Below are 19384 nucleotides of genomic sequence, written 5' to 3' on the forward strand. Positions count from 1 at the left end.
TTGTCAGTACCGTGGGCCGTCTATTTTTATTTACGCGTACAGATCAGCAATATTAATAATTGTGTTGTGTCGTTTATAATAATAACAAATCTACTCGTTCCTTATGCAGTTCTTTAATTCAACCGTATGACGAACTAGTCGAATAATCTAATATATCGAATATCCTAGCTATAGTTATTATATAATGTGGTAAATAGACGCAAAGTTCGATTTTCTTAAGAACCTAAATTGGATAGGTATCAAAATTTGTTGGTAAAAAATTGTACGGTTCCAATGTTATTTATGTGATTTAGGAAATTAAAAAATAATAATTGGTATTGGCTTATTGAAATTGGCTTTATGTATACTTGGTTATAAAATTTTCCGTTCTTATAATCTATACAGTTATAGTTATTGTTATAGTTATCTATCTTAGTTATTCATAATCAGATAAAATATGATCAGTTGACAATTATTAAAACAAAATTGTAATGTTTAAATTATTATTCACTCCTCCATTAGTCATTGATCCATTGTCACGATAATTTCCTTATAATTTATTCATGGGTTTGGACGATGACATTTAATGGTGTTGATGACTAATACAATTATTACCTACCTAAATTTATACAATGCAAGACCATAAACTTTTACACTACTGACCACTGACCAGTGATGTCACTCTGTTTGACTCATTTTTAATCAATTTTTAAAAAGGATGAAATAATTGAAAATTTCTTTTAATCGAAGATTTTTATCAAAAAAGACTTTAGTAGGTACTCGATTGCTTAAATAGTTGAATACAACTAATTGATTATAAACAATTTAACATTCAACAAAACTAGAAAACTTATTTTAATAAAAAATGACTTAATGTTAAGAAATAAGAACTAAAATCAAATTTGATTATCAATGGAGAAAACTTTCAAAAAAAAAATCGTTATAACAACTAAACAAAACAATCGAATGCCCTACTCCCGTGATGTCCCTGAAAATCCGTTACAAATACCTAACCTATAACGGTTATAGTATAACCTTATAACGGAATGGACATAATATCACATATTATGTTATATAAAATTAAAAATTTGATAATTTTTTTATTTAGTTTATACATCATAAGTCTTAAATATTGAAACATCACAATGCCTGCAAGAACCTATATTACCTAAGTAAAAACTGTCAACAACGGAAAAACTTAAAACTAAGGAAAAAATGAGTAATATAATATAATAGGAATGAGCCAAGAGTATTAGAATATAATTGTTAAAATTTCAGAACCAATTAAACCTTTTAAGTTGAAATAATTAAATATTTCATAATATATGTAGGTAATTATTTAAAATCAAGTATAAAACTATAAAAAATTATGTCACACAGAGAATTAACTTTTTTTACATGATTATTTGTAAAAAAGTATTTTAATTGAAAATATCTTTTTAGTATTTTTAAAACAATATTCGTTGTTATATTTGTTACACAATTTTACAATAAGTAATAATTGTAACTTTAAATTAAATATTCTTTAATAAATTTGGTGATTCTTTAAACAGGTAATACTCATTATATTAAACAATTTAAAGTAACGTCTTTAAAAACTTTGAATTTATTGCAAAATAATTTTTTCTGTTTTAAATTTTGATTTTTTGAATGATAACATACATATTTAATTTTATATTCTGATGTATATTTTTTAATAAATTTCAATATGTAGCAATTACATTTCAAACGTTTAATATATTTGTTCATTGTTGTAAATACTTAAGGTTTATATCACGATTATCTACTATAAATAATCGCAATTTAGAAATAAGAAAGCTTGTAAAGTTTTAATACTATTCAAGATATGAGTGTTCACTGTTATAAGAATTACCTTTTATGTATATATATATATTATTTTGTAGTGAGCAATTTTAAATATTATACGTATACAAATAAATAACATTAACATGAACCAATAAATATATAGTTATATAGTATTTACCTTATCTATTAAATTATTCTAATTAATATACTAACAAATAGTAGGTAGTTAATACAAAAATACAATATATTATTTATACAAAAATATTTAAAATTACATAGATTTACTAATAGTTTAAGTTGATTTTATTTATAAAATCAAAAAAAATTGAGCGATTTAAACGAAAGAAATTATTGTCAATCATTTTAATTCTAGTTTGTAGGATTTATTTACCTAATTTACAGATATATAATATATTATACACATGATACATACAATATTACTGTATAATTAATATAACTATTCGTTGTACATTTTAATTTGATCTAGCACTTGACTTGACACAATAATATAAATATATAACATAAAAATGACGAATTATCTGTCATAACATTTATATCACGTATATTTACGAATTTGATAAAATATTTAATTATTTATAGTAGCTCTAACAATATATATATATATAATATATATATTATAAATAAAATTATATAGAAAATACCTCGTACTTTCACACAAAATTTGTTTTCGGTAAATATATAATTTTTTGTAAATAAACTTAAAAGTTAACATTTTAATAATAATCTTCAGTTATCTTTGTGGGCGAGAAACTTTGTGAAACCTGTTACAAAATTTACTTATACTTATGAAGAAAATTATAACTATTAAAGCGAAAAATCCCCATAAATAGAGGCCGACTGATAATGAATCCTTGTTGGGGAATATAGCATAAGGTTCCACCGCCGGTGACAGTAAACCATGGTGAATTAAGGCTGCAGTACCATTCGGGATTGGGCATGGTAATTGTACAATTATGTCTTGATGTTGGATCTAAACAATATAATATATAAAAATTATAGAAACGATGATAAGTTATTAAATTAAATTTAACTCGTTATTTATTTACCTGTTTGTTGCGACACACCAGGGTCGAAGCGAGTGAAGAGAGAGTGTCGATACTGTGATCTTTTTTTAATAATGGCAACATAAAATACCTAGTCGGTGATAAAGTCGAAAAAAATCGTGCACCAGGTATTTTTTTAAGATCGGAAAAATTGAGCTGTATACCACTTACAACGCCGGATACAAGAACAGTAATGGTTGTTAATACAGATGAACTGAGACGGTCAGGCATCAGATATCCTATCGCTGTTGCCATTAACTGCAGTGAACTCATATGAATTGCAACGTTCACTTTAAAATATAAATAATATAACATTTAGTAAATAAAATATTTTTAAATTACATAATATAAATGTAATTAGTTATTTACTAACAGTTAACTACAATAAAATATAAGTAGAAATGTTTTATGGTACTGTCTGTAGGTATACCTACCTACTTGTAAAACATTTATAATATATTTTCTACATACTGTACAGTGTACTCATATTTATATTTTATATATACTCACATAAGTATGTAAAAAACGGTTCCGTGTTGTATACATCATTATCATGGTAGAGAGCAGACATAGCATATGCCGGCACAGAATATACTATCCAAATTAAAGCAGAGGGAAGGATACTGCAGAAAATCTAAAGAAAAAAAGGAATTAATTAAAATAATTACATTTGTGTTTTTATACATACTACTATTTAATTTTACTCACAGATGTTACGATGTATACAAATCGACTGTATAAATTATCAGCAATATCACTTTCTATAGAATCACGATCATTTCCATGAGTATCATACAATGCAATTTGTAAAATGAGTGGTAGTGCTCCTACTATCATAATACTGTAATAGAATCCCATTCTGAAAAAAAAAAAATTAAATATCATCTGATACGACTATAAACATTAAAGGTATTTTATACCTATCACCAAATGAAAGTTGAGGATCCGTAGCTGGAATATCCGAAAATATTGTGCCAAAAATTATAGACATTATACCTGCAATGAAAAACCTAGAAACCCATCGTAAACTACTCCTGGGCTGTGAATACGCCATGTGACGTCTAAATAAATAAAAAAACATAATACGATATTAGTTATTTATAAACCTAATTAATGACAGTTATATTATGTATATCCTACAATATTATGGCAACGATTTGTATTGGCACAATTGCAGTTCGTGGTTTGCCTGGCAAAGGTTTTGGTGGTCCAGGGTCTGGTAAAGGTTCGACTCTTCTTCTAAATAAATCCGCAAGCTGTTCTACTCGTTGACTTGACTCTAACATGGCCTCTGCTGATAAATCATCTAGCGTGACTAAGTCAACTAAAAATATATTTGTATATACATTTTATATTAATACTTCATCAGAAAATTGTATTGACTGTTTAATGTATAAATTATATTATAATTTGATATTGATTTATGACTTACGATAATAATCAGAAGGATTTTTGAATGCTGGACACGGATAATCAGCCGATGAAAAATATGGCAACATATTTCTACGTCGACCAGAATACATTAAGTGGCCGACTGATATTAATGCAACTCTTGAAACCATAGTAAATATTTCATAAGTAGGTGGCTGCAGTGTCACCATTACGATACGTGGATTTACACCAGCTACAATAGTTCAACATTTTATTGGTTTACCTATTATAATTTATGTATAGTTTATAATCACTTACTTGGTGCACCAGCCGCCCATTGTCTAAGAAACTCGACTAGAAAGAACGTGTCGAATATATCCATTGTTACTGTTGGCCTGTCAAGCATTATAATTTCTGCGTCAGACATTAAATGGCATGCTACACTTAATCTTTGAGCTTCAGAGGCAGTTAGTTCAGAAACATTGGTATTTAAAACTTGTCCTAGACCCAATTCTTCAATAAGTACTCCCATCTAAAGTAGAAATTTGAATATAATTATACACAATGTATTATGTATAAAATGTTTATTAATATAAATATAATATGATAATATTTACGAACTTGGTCGGTTTGAGATACTTTTGGTATGGCACGAACAGGAGCTTTACGTAAATGAGAATAAAACGCTAAAGTTTGTGCTACACTTAAATTAGGAGCTAATTTAGCTTCAGCAGGTATATAAGCAATATGTTTAGAAAATGAAGAAATAGAAATATTTTGGCCATTAAGCAATATATGCTGTACATGACATGGGTGGCGGTTTGCAAGGCTACTTAAAAGAGCTTCTCCTTCTCGTTCTAGAAAAAAAATACAAAACTAGATAATGTAAAATATATTATAAATTAGTTTAAATAAATAAAAAATGTGTAAATTGTTAAAATAAATCAATAAAAATATAAGTGAAATAAATTTTATGTACCAGACGTCATCATAAAAGCCATTACTTCACCAGCTTGAACTTCAAACGAAATCCCTTGGATTTTTGGCCTTTTTCCATCTGAACTTCCAGGTACTTCTAGTCCCCTTACCTAAAATGTTAATTACACATTAGTTATTCTTATTACTTGTTATAAAATTTATCTATTGAACTTAAATGAACATATTCAATTTATTTCAGAATATTTTATGTGAAATAATATTTTTGTATCATCAAATAGGTATATAAGCAATATGTATATATTTAAAAATTATACACATAAGTAATAATACTAATAACACGTAACAATTCACCAGAGTGTATAATATGAAAGTGAAATATCATTCAAAATAATTGCTTTATTAAACCACTAGGCGTGTAAAAACAGTTACACTGCATTTAAAATAACAGTACGCTATTTGCTCTATGGTTTCAAAATTAATAAATATTACTTTAAAATCAATTATATATCATATGTCATTTATTGATTATTAAGTAAGCATATAATGAATTCATTAGTAACATTGATCATACTTAACCATACATTTTTGCTTGTAAGGGTAATGTAAATTAAATTTTAAATAAGCGTGTAAAATAAACGTAAGTCATACCTACGAAAAATATGATTTGTAAATCATTTTTAGTATCTCTAGAATCTAGATAATATTATTTTACCTGAAGATATGGATAAACAATTGCAGGTTGTCCGTAAATGTCTGACCGATTTGGACTTAAATTGCTCATCATACTAATACTTCTATCTCTAGGTGTAGTAGCTGTTGTACCGACAACCGCTATGGAAGCTGGCCGACCACTAGTTAAATGATGAGAACTGTAGTAGAAACAAATCTAAGTTACTTGATGTAAATTAGTTAAAGACAGATTATTGAAGTATAAGTACCTATAATGATGTGCTGGATTAGTGTAATGATGATGATGATGATGATGATTCATTTCAGATAATGCTCGCAAGTCATGTACGCTTCTCCGCATTGTTGGCATTTCTTGTCGAATAGGATATCCATGAGGTGCAAGTAAATTAGCTTCACTTATACTTTTCCCTCGACGACCTGGATGATTTCTTTGTAAAGTAGGCTAAAATAATAGATGTGCATAAACAATAATTAATAATCGTTTTGTTATATGAAAAATAAACTATGCCTACCCCGCCGTGATAAAGTGCGTGATTGCAAAAGTCCGGATCACTTCTGGTTCTCGTATAAGGTCTTTGGCTGCGTATAGCTGCTCCATCCTCGCTTGAGTCATAACCACTGGATCCATCCCTGCGACTATTGGGTGGAAATACTCTAGGTAAGCCAAATTTGAGGTATGTGTACATATTCGAACTCAGAGGCGATTTGTGTACATCATATTTTGGACCATATCGTGGATGGCTGAGTATGGACTGCACAGTAGATTCGCGTAACTGAAAGTTACCATATGGAAGGGGGGATTTCTCACTCGACCCGAGAGCAGAGTCCGTGAAATCAGAATTTAAATTTTGCCTAAAAAAATAAGTATATATATGTATAATATATATACATAAAGTATAATGAATAAAATGTATTTAAAGAGACATTTACCTGTAAATACTCCAAGCGTGAAGATCTTCAGATGCTGGTGGTCCCATTGACGTGACCGCATGGTGGCTTAAATGAGGATCTATACCGGCTACAGAATATCGTCGTTCACCCATTTCCCACGCTTGGCTTCCTCCGCCTACTCCTCCACTACTAAACCTTCTCGGGCCCGGCATGTTGGTTCTGGGAAATTAAAACCATTTATGAGAACAAAATAAAAACAGTGGTCATCCGCTCAAGCGACAACTATACATTATGATACTAAAATAATAAAATGCAATAATAATATTAATTGACCAATGTAAACACATCGCGCCCTTGACCATTTTACATGAAACAATTTCCATTCGATAGCGTATTAATTAGACGTATACTTGACACAAATGATTAAAGACCGATTCGAACTGCACCGGATATAGTGATTGCTAATCATTTGTTATCATCAACGATAACGAAGGAAAAAATATTGTAATCGAGATTGCATAAAAATTCTAATGTTTCGTAAGCAAAATTACGATTAATTCGCTATTATATTTGTTGGGTCATGATCAACTTTCTATCATTTAAACCACGTATTGCTCGGTGGCACATAAAATGACCAGATGACGGTAGTCGCTGCGGTTTCATATATAGGTATAAAAATATTCGACACGAAGTCAAGTCACCTAACCCCCTAACTCGGCCTTTTTTAAATCGAAATGTAATCCTATCACGGATTATTAAATTTTAATCTTAAGACGTTGTGGGTATATACAATACGCATTGCTATCTAAAACCCATTAGGCAACAGACGTATTCTTACAACAATATAGCTAGCGGTGGACAATGACTCCGGTAGATTATATATTGTATTGGTGTGCAGTACACGTGTATTATATATTTCAAACGAAGCACCCACGCAAGCTAGCTTTAATAAAAGATTCGGCCGTCGAACTCGAAAATTACGTCTGGATCATTATCTATACACAACCCGACCCGCGGCTTCGCGATATATATACCGCGAGAGTAAATTACAAAATATAGCTGGAGCTAGCCAGCTAGGTACAACAATTTTCTAATTTCAGTACACGTGATGCTGTCAAACGACAGCTGCTATACAGCCGACGGGAGAAGAACAGGCGGCCGGCAACAGGAAATCGTATAATAAACATCGTGCGTAATACGCGCGCGGAATCTCGTACGCCGCGAGGAAAGTAGTCGATCTCTCATGCCGCCGCTCGTCTGTCCCAGTTAAAATTATTATTATATTATACATAGATGGATGGACGGAAAATGCCGTCGACGGCAATGATGACGATGACGGTAATGATAATAATGCGAGCAAAATAACTGGTCGCGCGGTCGGCACGCGCGACATCCGATCTACAACAGTCCTACTAGCCTAGAACCGGCGTAAAAACGATCGAAACCCGTTTGGAAACGATTATATACCTATATACTAGCCGTATAATAATATGTATTTTATACAAAAGGTTATATATGTACTACCGTTGCGTACGATACACACTATATAGTACTATACGTGATACGTCGATGCAATTATTAATTTGTTTTTTTTTTTTATGTTCCCCTCTCCCGGGTTGTGTATATAGTGTGTACACGAACAATTTAACATCGTTCATTAACACAATAACGACGACGACAACCGATATCTGACAGCCGTGATGATGAACTATATACACTCGAGGACCGTGACGGGACCTATAGACCACCTGGCAATAATGTATATTATGTTAAAATAATAACAACAACAATAATATGTTTTGCAGTCATGGTATACGGCCACTGTCGTACATAAACGTAACGACGGGCGAGTAATACAGAACTTTATTTCCGATCTCGGTGGGATGACGGTGGCCGAGTACACACGCATCCGAATGGAACGTGGCATAGTATAGTCATGTATATAGGCAAATATAGGTAATAGGTATATAATATTATATAGTTACGGTGTGTGTGGTCCATAACCGCTTACTGAAATATTCTACAATAGATTCGTGCACGTTCAAAATTTGTTGAAAAAATTGCTTTATGCCAGATCATCACGCGTACAATGGCTTCTCGTACATAATAATATATACAAAATACATCCTCTTAAACTTTTGCATACCTACACACTTCTTTCTGATCATTTTACTCACGTACAAACACTATCGAACAAAACAATGAATAATAATAACGACAATTGAAACATTAGACGTCACCAATAACAATTTAATTCCAGTGTGATATCAATATACTTGTATAAAATATTTGTATAATACTTCTTTCTTTATAACAAAAATGGTCTACTGTAAACAAAAATCAATTAATTTTTGACGAACCGCAAAAATGGATTTTACAATATTAGTATCTAACCTTTATGGCTTTACATATAAATGACACGGAATACTGATTGTGAATACTAAAAAATAGCTGTTGTTAAAAAGTTTCTAACCGTCGAAGAAACCTATTAAAATCTAAGATTCATAAGTAAAAGTTCTACACTTAACATACATTTAACAGATTTTTGTTTCTTTGAAGTTCATTGACCAAACATTCATGAATGTCTTCTTTAAAGAATGTACTTGAACTCAAAGCATGTATGCCATCAATCGGTTAATCGTCCATTAACCACACAAACCGGTCTTGCTAGTGGTATTATAATTTATCAATATAATACTCTGTTTATCCAAAAAAAAAAAATTCCGACATTATAATATATTCAACTGATCAACTGATAGAAAATTATTTTTGTTTATTTTTTTGTATAATGGCTTTCTCTTAAGCTTCAAGCTTGGACGAGTGTCAGATTACCATAAATCCTATTGCTAAAATACACTATAATATGTTTCCCCAAGTTATACTTAGGTACAACCGATTGTTGTTTTGAAAGCGATAAATGTTATCTTTCTGCTTAGTTAGGTTTTGTTATAGTTTATTATATTTTACATGATTCTATTGTTCATTACTATAACATCGTGATGTCATAATTCACGTTTTTTTCTAAATTATATTGTAAGTACAAACGAAAGTATTAAACAGCGCAATTGAAGTTTTTCTATCATTCTTACATATCTAGAAGTTACTTAATCAAAAACTATTTGATTACATTTTTACATAATGTTATGTATTATAAGTTTTCTTATAATTATGTATCTACACATTATTTAGTGTGTTAAATTTTATGGTAGCAATCACTAGATTGTATACTAGTACTAGGTATACAATAATACTTAAAACTGGAAACAGAATAAGATTTTTTTCAGAATAATTCAGAATATCTTTATTAAATTTTCAAACTTCAGTGGATACAATTATAAAATGTTTAACATGTATGGTCTACTCAATTTACTAAGCTATAGCATATTTCAAATCAGCTACATATATAGACTAGTTTGATTGTTTTCTATTATTTGTAAAATAATTGTAATTGAATATCGTAGATTAAAAGTCATCAATGAAAAAGTGGAAGAAAGAAGCAGATAAGAGTAATTTCTTTGTATAACTTATTAATCTTCTAAATGCATTATTTATACATACCAAACCAGCTAGATATCCATAACCTATATTACTTTTTCTCTTTTACAATATTAATATTTTTAAACCTAATTTCTCCACAACAATTTTACTTTTTAATAATTAAAAATTAAAATTAAAGTAACTTGATCTGATAACATTCTTTTTTGGATATTAGTTCAAACGACAGCTGTACGCCCAAACAATAAAAGAATAATTTTAGGACTCTACAACATAATAAATCATATATATTCATATAAATTGTTAACTTTATACAACTAAAGTAATTATATCAACCTACCGTAATATTAAAAATAAAATATGTTACTTTAATAGCTATATTAAAAAACTCATCATGCAGGTATAATAGTAATATAGGCTGACACTTCGACAGACTTTTTAACTTAGAATTGTTTTTTATATACAATGATGTATCATCGAATTCAAATTTAACATTCCCATAACAATGTTTTACTCGACATTTAAATACATAATTCACAATACGAGTACAGCGGTACCAAGTTGCCTACCTTTTTTAAATTGCATTTTAAGTACTAATTTTATAATGAATGTGGATTGAGAATCAATTTAAAATCAATTAAATATAAAAAAATACTATATACATAATGTAATTATTGTAATTACTAATATAAGATTAAGTGAATAATTTTTTCTATTTATGTAATCCATCCATAATATCTATTAAATGTAATTTTTTCTTTTAATAAAACAGTCATTAGACTTCATAAGGTTAGGTTCTACTTTTGAATACAATAAGATATTATAGATTATATATTTATTGATATTTATGATCTACGAATATCAATAATATTTTTTATTTTTATTTATTAAAATTTTTATTTTCTTAGCAAAAATTGATTTCATCACAACGAGCAATAATAAATAATTTTTACAATAATTTTATAGATTTAAATTTTTTACATCTTCATAATCAAACAAATTTTTCATTTACACTAGTCAAAAAACCACCCTGCAACAGCCTTAGTAAAATAGTAACCGTTTGTCTTATAATGATAATATTGATTTATGGTTATGATAAATATCTACTAACAAGTAACTAAGCCTAAAATCATAAACTTAAATATTATAATAAATAATAGTCTATTCAAAATAATTAAGCTACAATAATTATGAATACAATTAAATATCTAAACAATAAGTAAGCAATGATGAATAAATAGATTGTAACATTTAATATTTTAATGTTTATAATATTAGGTATTAAAAAATATTATTAGTATTTTAAAGTAAGTATCAAATATTTCGATTTAAATCATTCAATAACAAATGTTAACTATATCAGGTCTATATGGGATGTTCTATATATAATTCATATTATGTATCTGTAACTGAGTATCTATCCGAAAACATAAATAAAGTAGACTCAGTTATATTCAGCATAAAGTTGATTAAATATATCTACATATATAAGATTATAGATCGCATACGATCTGGACACTAGACAGTATACAGTATACTATAGTTTGATAATCGGAACTGCCGAGACACTTGAGGACTATTATTTAATATTATATATGTAGTGTGCGAATATCAATCAAATTTAATAATGTTGAGTATAAATTATATAAATCAACAATAATTTTAATTGTAATTATTTAGAAACATTAAATAATTGCAATGTGATTTAAGTTATACAAACTCAAACAGGGCCGAATTTAGGGAAGGGCTGAGTGGGCTGCAACCCAGGGGCCTCTACAATTTTATGATATTTTAATAAGTAAAAAAAAATATTTTCTTGTTTATGCATAAGGGGCCACCACATACCTGAATCCGCCCCTGAACTCAAAGAGTCAAATCATATAAAAAATAATATAATTATTATGGAAATTAAAAAATAAAATATTTTTTTTTATTATTTAAAATAAATTATGTGTATATATCAATAACTATTAAAATATTTTTTTGAGAGTTACGTACATTTTAATAATAATTGATTATGTGGTATATAAAAATGTAGTGTTGATAGTCTACACTCTACAGGCTTACAGCACGCTACAATATTGTAATAATCGTTTCCGAAGTAGGTGGGTTATAATGGGTACACTACTAAGCCACTAGGTAAGGTATATAATATAAATCACACAAAAATACTAAAAGTAAATAGCAATGAATTTACTAAATGCCATTTAAATTGTCTTATGTTTAGATTTTTGTATCCTGCAAAACTCAAGCAATGTTTATACAATGTTGTTTGGCATAGTTTTTGTAGGTTACTATTGTAATAAAAGTTGTTTCATTCAAATTAAGATAGGTACATATTTTGTAGTCGGTTTAACATTCGTAGTAAAATAAAAAAATACGTTTAGATATTTTACTTAACAGTCGTCATGTATACGAAATAATAGAGATCGATTTGTATTTTTAAAACTATTGAGAGGTTATCGACCTCTATTGAGTATAATATTATATACCTATTTAACTTCTTCGTTTTTTATTTTTATTTATTGGTTAACAAAATAACTTATTTAAAACGTAAACAATAAGAAAACATTATTGTTAAGTTATACAATTTTAATGTATATGATGCCTGTGACGCTACCAAACATCGTGTGTATGTATATTGTCAAAACTATTATGATAATATTGTTAAAAAAATGTATAATTCGTCTATATAGATATTTATTCTTTATAGACCACTTTGATCTATACTATGACTTTATATAGATGTGAACACATTTGATTGACTATATTTCAACACTGCCACAGTAGATTTAGGTATATACTATATATAGTATATACTCATTATACACACAAAAGTACCGTTCTCGCATAGCTATTATATACTCGTATTATTGTACATTGATAGTGCGCCCTATACTATAATGTATCTCCCACTATAATGTCCTGGAATTTTTCGTGCCAGGAATGAGTACTATATAATTTCGTTCACAAACCAAACAATTGGCGTTTTTTCTTCTCGTTAATAACATTCAGTGGCCATTTTCGAGGCTAATTAGAACGATCCTGGGAACGAGATCTGTTTCGGTATATATATAATAAAATGATAGTATGTATATATATATATAATGCAATATACATATATCTGCACCACAGGAATACATGCCAATGCTCTCTACCGAGCGATTGTTCACGCTATGGAAATATCTCGCCAAGATGATGGTTAAAAGAAAAAAGACAAAAACTAAAATTAAATGACAAACGAGAGAATGATCTTTTTTATATCCGTGTCAAGGACAAACCTAAAAAAAAACACAAACTTGTAGAATCGATTACCATCATCACAAAATTGACGTCTTTGACCGTGGAATCGATGACATTCTTGGACACAGATCGTTCAATGACCTGTTATAAAATAGATCTATAACCTTAATTAATGTTCATTTGTAAACTATAAAATCGATTAGTCTTACAATTCAATAGATACATTAATAATAGCCGCGTGTAGATTAATATGTACCTATACATGAATATAAAATAATTAAATGTATTCAATTTCGTAAATTGATTAGAATATTAACCACGGTTCTATGTAGTATGTATAATATATAATCATAAAAAGTCATTTATACACAATGTATGTAGGCATAATAATAATTAGTTTAATACTTGTGAATGTAAATTGGTATAAATAAACATTTTCTAGAAACCATAAAACAGATATATTTTATGTTTCAATAATGTTCAAAGAAATAATAATATTTTAACTCAAGACTTAACTGTGGATATTTTATTGTAATAACTAATAAAAGTTATAAGAAAAACTAAAAAACCTAATGAACGTAAAACTATTAATGACAATACACAAGCCATGACGAATATAAATAAATTTAAAATACGATTTTATTTAAACTATTAAAAACCAACTAAAATGTTCATTTACAGTGGACATTATACAATATTTACTATCAAATAATATTTTTTATAAAAATATCCATTACATAATTTTTAAATTCAAAAGAAATGATTTAATCTATACTTATTTTTCTATGCAATGCCATAAATACATTTATTACTATTGTTATACTTTTTTTTTAGTTTAACTGTTCAAATTTTAATATAGTAGGTTTAAGGTGTGTATAGTAAGTATCTAATATTCAATAGATAGCTTTATGCCATTTAATATTTTTAAATTACTATGAAATACATATTTTTTACTTAGGTACCTAAATTCAAAATAATTGTAATATATTCAAATGCGAACAGTTCACATATCAATGTGTTTTTTTACTAGCTATTGTATGCTCATTCAAGCATTTCTGAATAACGTTAAATATTTATTTAAAAAAAAAAACCAACTGTAAACTTTTAGATTGCCGAATAGATCTGTAGAATAATTTAAAAACTGTTTTTTTTTTTAATTCATTCATACTTGATGATTTATGTGAACCTATTTGTATGGAAAACTTGATCATAGCAGCTATTGCCTATTAATACCGAAACTATGTATTTATAATATTATACGTCTAGCAAAAATAAATAACATTAGATTATAATATTGTAGTCACAGGTTTCATAATAATAGCTACGTGAATACGTGATATTATAGTATAGGTACATACCATATGCTTGTTATTTCAATAGTAAGTGAATGTTTATAATGAAAAATGTATTACGTGAGAGAATATAATGTAATAGCAGTAGGAACTATAGACTATAATATAGTATTAAATAGGTGCAGCCTACTCTAAATTTTAGAATTTAGTCAATTTAGAATAACGCTATTATTTTATTTTTTATAATGTTTAATATACAAACGTATTTTTCATTACAATTAACTTATTTTGATTTTATAATTTATTGGCAATTATAATACAGATTATTTTATAAATTAGATCATGATCAGAGATAGTAAAAATAAAATTGATTTGTTGAAAAACAGTAAAATTGTAAAAGAAAATATAGCAACAAATTATGTTTTTACATTTTATATTAAAATTAATAACAATTTTATCTCAAATCTTCAAGTGCTTAGAAATATGTATATTATATACTTATATAATATACCTATAATAAATAATATGAAATTGTTCTGTACGTTTGAATAATAATGACCAGATCGGCAGATCCTCAAATTACTCAAGTAGACATATAAATAATAATAATAATAATAATAACAATAACAATAATATACACATGCATATAGTGTAAGTTCTTAAAACCTTTGAGAACTGCAATCAAAATATTATTTTCAACATTTGTAAAATCAAGTTCAATATAAAAACTATTTCTAAGAACTTCTCACATGAAAACATTTAACCTATAATAAACAATGATCTGAAATTTATTTTACATAGATCCTAAAGTTATGCTTTTAAATTTATTGTATTTAATAATTTCTGAACATACACCCACAAAACTTATTAATCATAAGTCATTACTTATGTATAACTCATGTTAAGGGGATTTGTTATACCGACTATTTTTGTCTTTATTTAACATACGTGGAATATGAACTTAAGACGTATTTTTTGTCTAACGTATATTACCATATACTGATTGATCTTGTGAAGTTATAAGAAATCTGAAAACAGATTTGAATTTATTGTTAAATCTACTTGACATCGACTTTTCCACATTTTTTTCTTTTTTATTAAAATTTCTTAAAAAATTTAAATATGAAAATTTTGTTATAGAACTGTTTTTGCATTTAAGGTAATAAAATCTAAAATTTTAGGAATTCTATGTCAAATAGTCTTAATGACAAATTAAAATCTATTTTCAAATGTATCATCATTTCATTAGATCAGCGGTTCTCAACCTTTTTATATCACGACATCGCGTACCACCTAAAACAGTTAGAAAATTTTTACGTACCACCTGTCCTTTTTTTTGCTTATTAATAATGTATACCTTAGTGGTACACGTACCACAGGTTGAGAAGCGCTGCACTAGATCAATTAGTGAATTTAGAAAAAAAACGTCTAAATGTCTGTATTCCACGTGTATTAGAAATATGGAAACAGTCGGTATCGAATCCCCTTAACTAAGTTAATGCATTTCTATTGTTTAAGTTTCTAAAAAAAGCAAAAAGAATGCTTAATTTATTTTACAATGATTTATGTCTTTTATATGTATCTATGATTTTCAGAAAAAAAATGATTTGATTTTCAACTTTAAGGGTAATTGCTGATAAGATATAGATCAAATGATACTTTTAAAAGTTCAAAATTGAAATTTTCTTTATTAAGGATTAACGATAATTTTTACGCAAAATAAGTTTGTGATCGAATCGATTTTATTAATTAGGTGTAGCTCAAAAAGCAAATAACTGCAGATACTTGTAATTTTTATCATATTTTTGTAATAGGATTTTTGAATACTTAAATTTTTAAATTTTTAAAATATTTTGTGATATTTTTTTTTATATATATATATATATAGATAATTGACACTTGTTTTTTTTTAGTTAATTTTTTTATAAATGTGGATTAAAATTATTTATTCGATCCAAACCCTTAAACTTAAATATATAGATGATTTTTTTTAAACAAAAAAATACAAGAACTATAAGTAAATTTATTTTTATAGTAATTTTAAGTTAAAATTTGAACGAAAATATTTGGGTACTTTTAACGTATAATAGTATATTTTATACACACAATGATTTTTTCGCATGAAATGTTTTCAGGAAAAATAAATTTAACCTATTATATTATTAATTGTTAAATGACTTACTATAAAAGCAATATATTAATGTATCATAAAATACACTTAGTACCTTAGCTCGGAATCGTCATTCGTATGAAATTTATCATTGAATTCAAATTTAACACATCCATTACAGTGACCTACTCAATGAACAGGTACACTCAACACGACACCTAATGTATATTAGAGTGGTTACCTACTTCTCCCCTTTTACTTTTTAATATGTAAAAATCTTAAATATTATACTTTTTATATAAATGTCATTATTCCTTCTATTTTATTGTTTCTCATTATTAATTTCGAAATAATATAAAAACATTCAAGAATATACCTATACTAACTACACAATAGTCAAAATACTCAAAATTACTATAATATAAACATTTGGAAATAACAAATATTATTGTCTGTAGTACGTAACCACGTAGGTAAGTATCTAATATTTAGTGGAAGTAAATATTGTGTACAACAATATAAAGTGTCAAGTGCCACATTTTGAATAGGTGTACATGACTATTACATGAGCATATTGTATACTGAACACGTAAAAACAAAACCTAAACAACAAATAGTAACAAGATTTGCATAGACATAGAAGGTTGAGTAGTTATAAATTTGAACTTCTAATGATTCAATTACAATTACTCAGACAAGTCAGACATAATGCATGTATGTATGTATGTGTATTGTGTGTATAGGTACATATTATCGATTAAATTTGTTGTACACTTAATAAATTTACTGATATAATATACATTATAATCATATTAATAAACTAGGATAAAATAATAATTTAAATATTTGCGTTTTTGATAATTAGTTTTGTAAAACACGAAGTCTGTTCATCATTTATTTCAATTATAAATTAAAAAATTAATATAGTACTTAGTCACATTAATATTAATGCTACAGCCTGCAGACGTTTAACTTTTACCGTTTTATAATATACATTGTTTATTATATAAATATAAAAACATACAATTGTTTCTAAAAGGTACATAAGTAAAAATTAATAAATAATAATATGTTGACTATTATAACAATATTATAGTACAGTGATATACTAATGAGGGGATTTTAAAGATGAACTCTTAAATTATTGGACATTTTTTCTGATATGCCTCTTTTGGTCAGTTAAGGTCGCCTAATTTTTAAAAATAACCTCTCCGAACTCCCTTTCTCTTAAAAAAATTGGTCTATTACGCTATTGTAGTGGTAATTAAAATATAAAATTTATATTATCGATAAAACCTCTTCAGTCGAATTTATAAGTATGGTAAGAGTATAACACTAAAGTATAACATTTTTGGATGCATTAACGACGGACAATGTTAATAAAATGCATAAATAATAATATATCTATATATTATTTAAGATGGTTGTCCGATAAAACTGTGTATACATTTACTATATTTGAACGGTTCGTTAAAGCAAAGCACCTCATGCCTTTAAAACACTATGGTGCACTCGCTCTTTATTATACATATTTGCACTTATCAACTGGACATTAATCCACTTAAATTTGTCCTCAAGACGTAAACACGGTCCTTTTCAACCTTCACAATAATTGTGTCTACTTTATTCGTAACTACTTTGTACAATGAACACACAACAATACTGCCGAAATACAGCCGTAAACGCGATAAGCTCCCTGTGACGCCAATATAGAAACTGTACAGCAAGTATTATAATATTATGAGTACCCAATACCCATTATCGTGCCCCTTGCCAAGTTTAGAGGTCAACGCGTTGCATTCCTCCGGGACTGGTCACTGATTTTTTTTTTTTTTGTAATTTTTCTACCCACATGATAATATTATTGTATTACAGATTTGCCATACGAATATAACCGCGCCCCGTTGTCATTTAGAAAAAAACCATAAATAAACATTCACTGAACAATTGTTTGTACTCGGTCGACAGGAGGGACGCCCCTGTGACTTGACCAACCCGTTGCAGTATACTAAACAATGACAATGTTGTCCGATTATGTATATCTAGTATCTACCCACCTCTTTAAACCTACACGATTCAATCAAAGTGTAAATATTTTGGAATAACATTTCGCTCTCAAGAACGACAAATACGTAACAATTATTTGCATATAAAACAATAAACCATACAGTTACAATCATTAACTAATTATACATAATAGACTTACCGCACAGAGACGTATAATATTCAGCTATCTGTCCATAATCGAATGCTCCTGAACCACTGTGGCGGTCTTTGTAAATATATTTGATTATCGTGCAGCACTTTGGTATTTAGTATTTGTGTTACTCACGTCATAGTCAAATCGCGGTTAAAAAAAAAAAATTTTGCACTTTTTGACTACACGACTTTACCAACACATTTGGAGGGAATATTGCGGCACGGACGACGGACGAGTCAGCGGCAGTAGATACGAACTGCCGCGGTGTGTGAAATCGTCCGAGACACCTGCACGCCAGGTATCC

At 27.9% G+C, this 19384-nt stretch overlaps 1 protein-coding gene across 1 annotated transcript; it reads right to left on the reverse strand.

Annotated features, from left to right (window-relative positions):
* Positions 1 to 2108: 2108 nt before the first annotated feature.
* Positions 2109 to 19331, reverse strand: LOC114124312 (ATP-binding cassette sub-family G member 8). The gene is made up of 15 exons (XM_027987530.2): positions 19087 to 19331; positions 6780 to 6959; positions 6362 to 6701; positions 6098 to 6291; positions 5872 to 6028; positions 5200 to 5308; positions 4842 to 5077; positions 4539 to 4752; positions 4282 to 4473; positions 3990 to 4173; positions 3770 to 3910; positions 3558 to 3708; positions 3360 to 3483; positions 2853 to 3139; positions 2109 to 2776 (listed from the first exon to the last, which is right to left on the reverse strand). The coding sequence occupies exons 2-15, from the start codon at positions 6950 to 6952 to the stop codon at positions 2537 to 2539; spliced, it is 2742 nt and encodes a 913-aa protein (XP_027843331.1). The 5' UTR covers positions 6953 to 6959; positions 19087 to 19331; the 3' UTR covers positions 2109 to 2536.
* Between the last annotated feature and the right edge of the window lie 53 nt (positions 19332 to 19384).

The sequence above is a fragment of the Aphis gossypii genome, chromosome 2 (genome assembly GCF_020184175.1).
Source record: "Aphis gossypii isolate Hap1 chromosome 2, ASM2018417v2, whole genome shotgun sequence".
NCBI classification, from domain to species: Eukaryota; Metazoa; Arthropoda; class Insecta; order Hemiptera; family Aphididae; genus Aphis; species Aphis gossypii.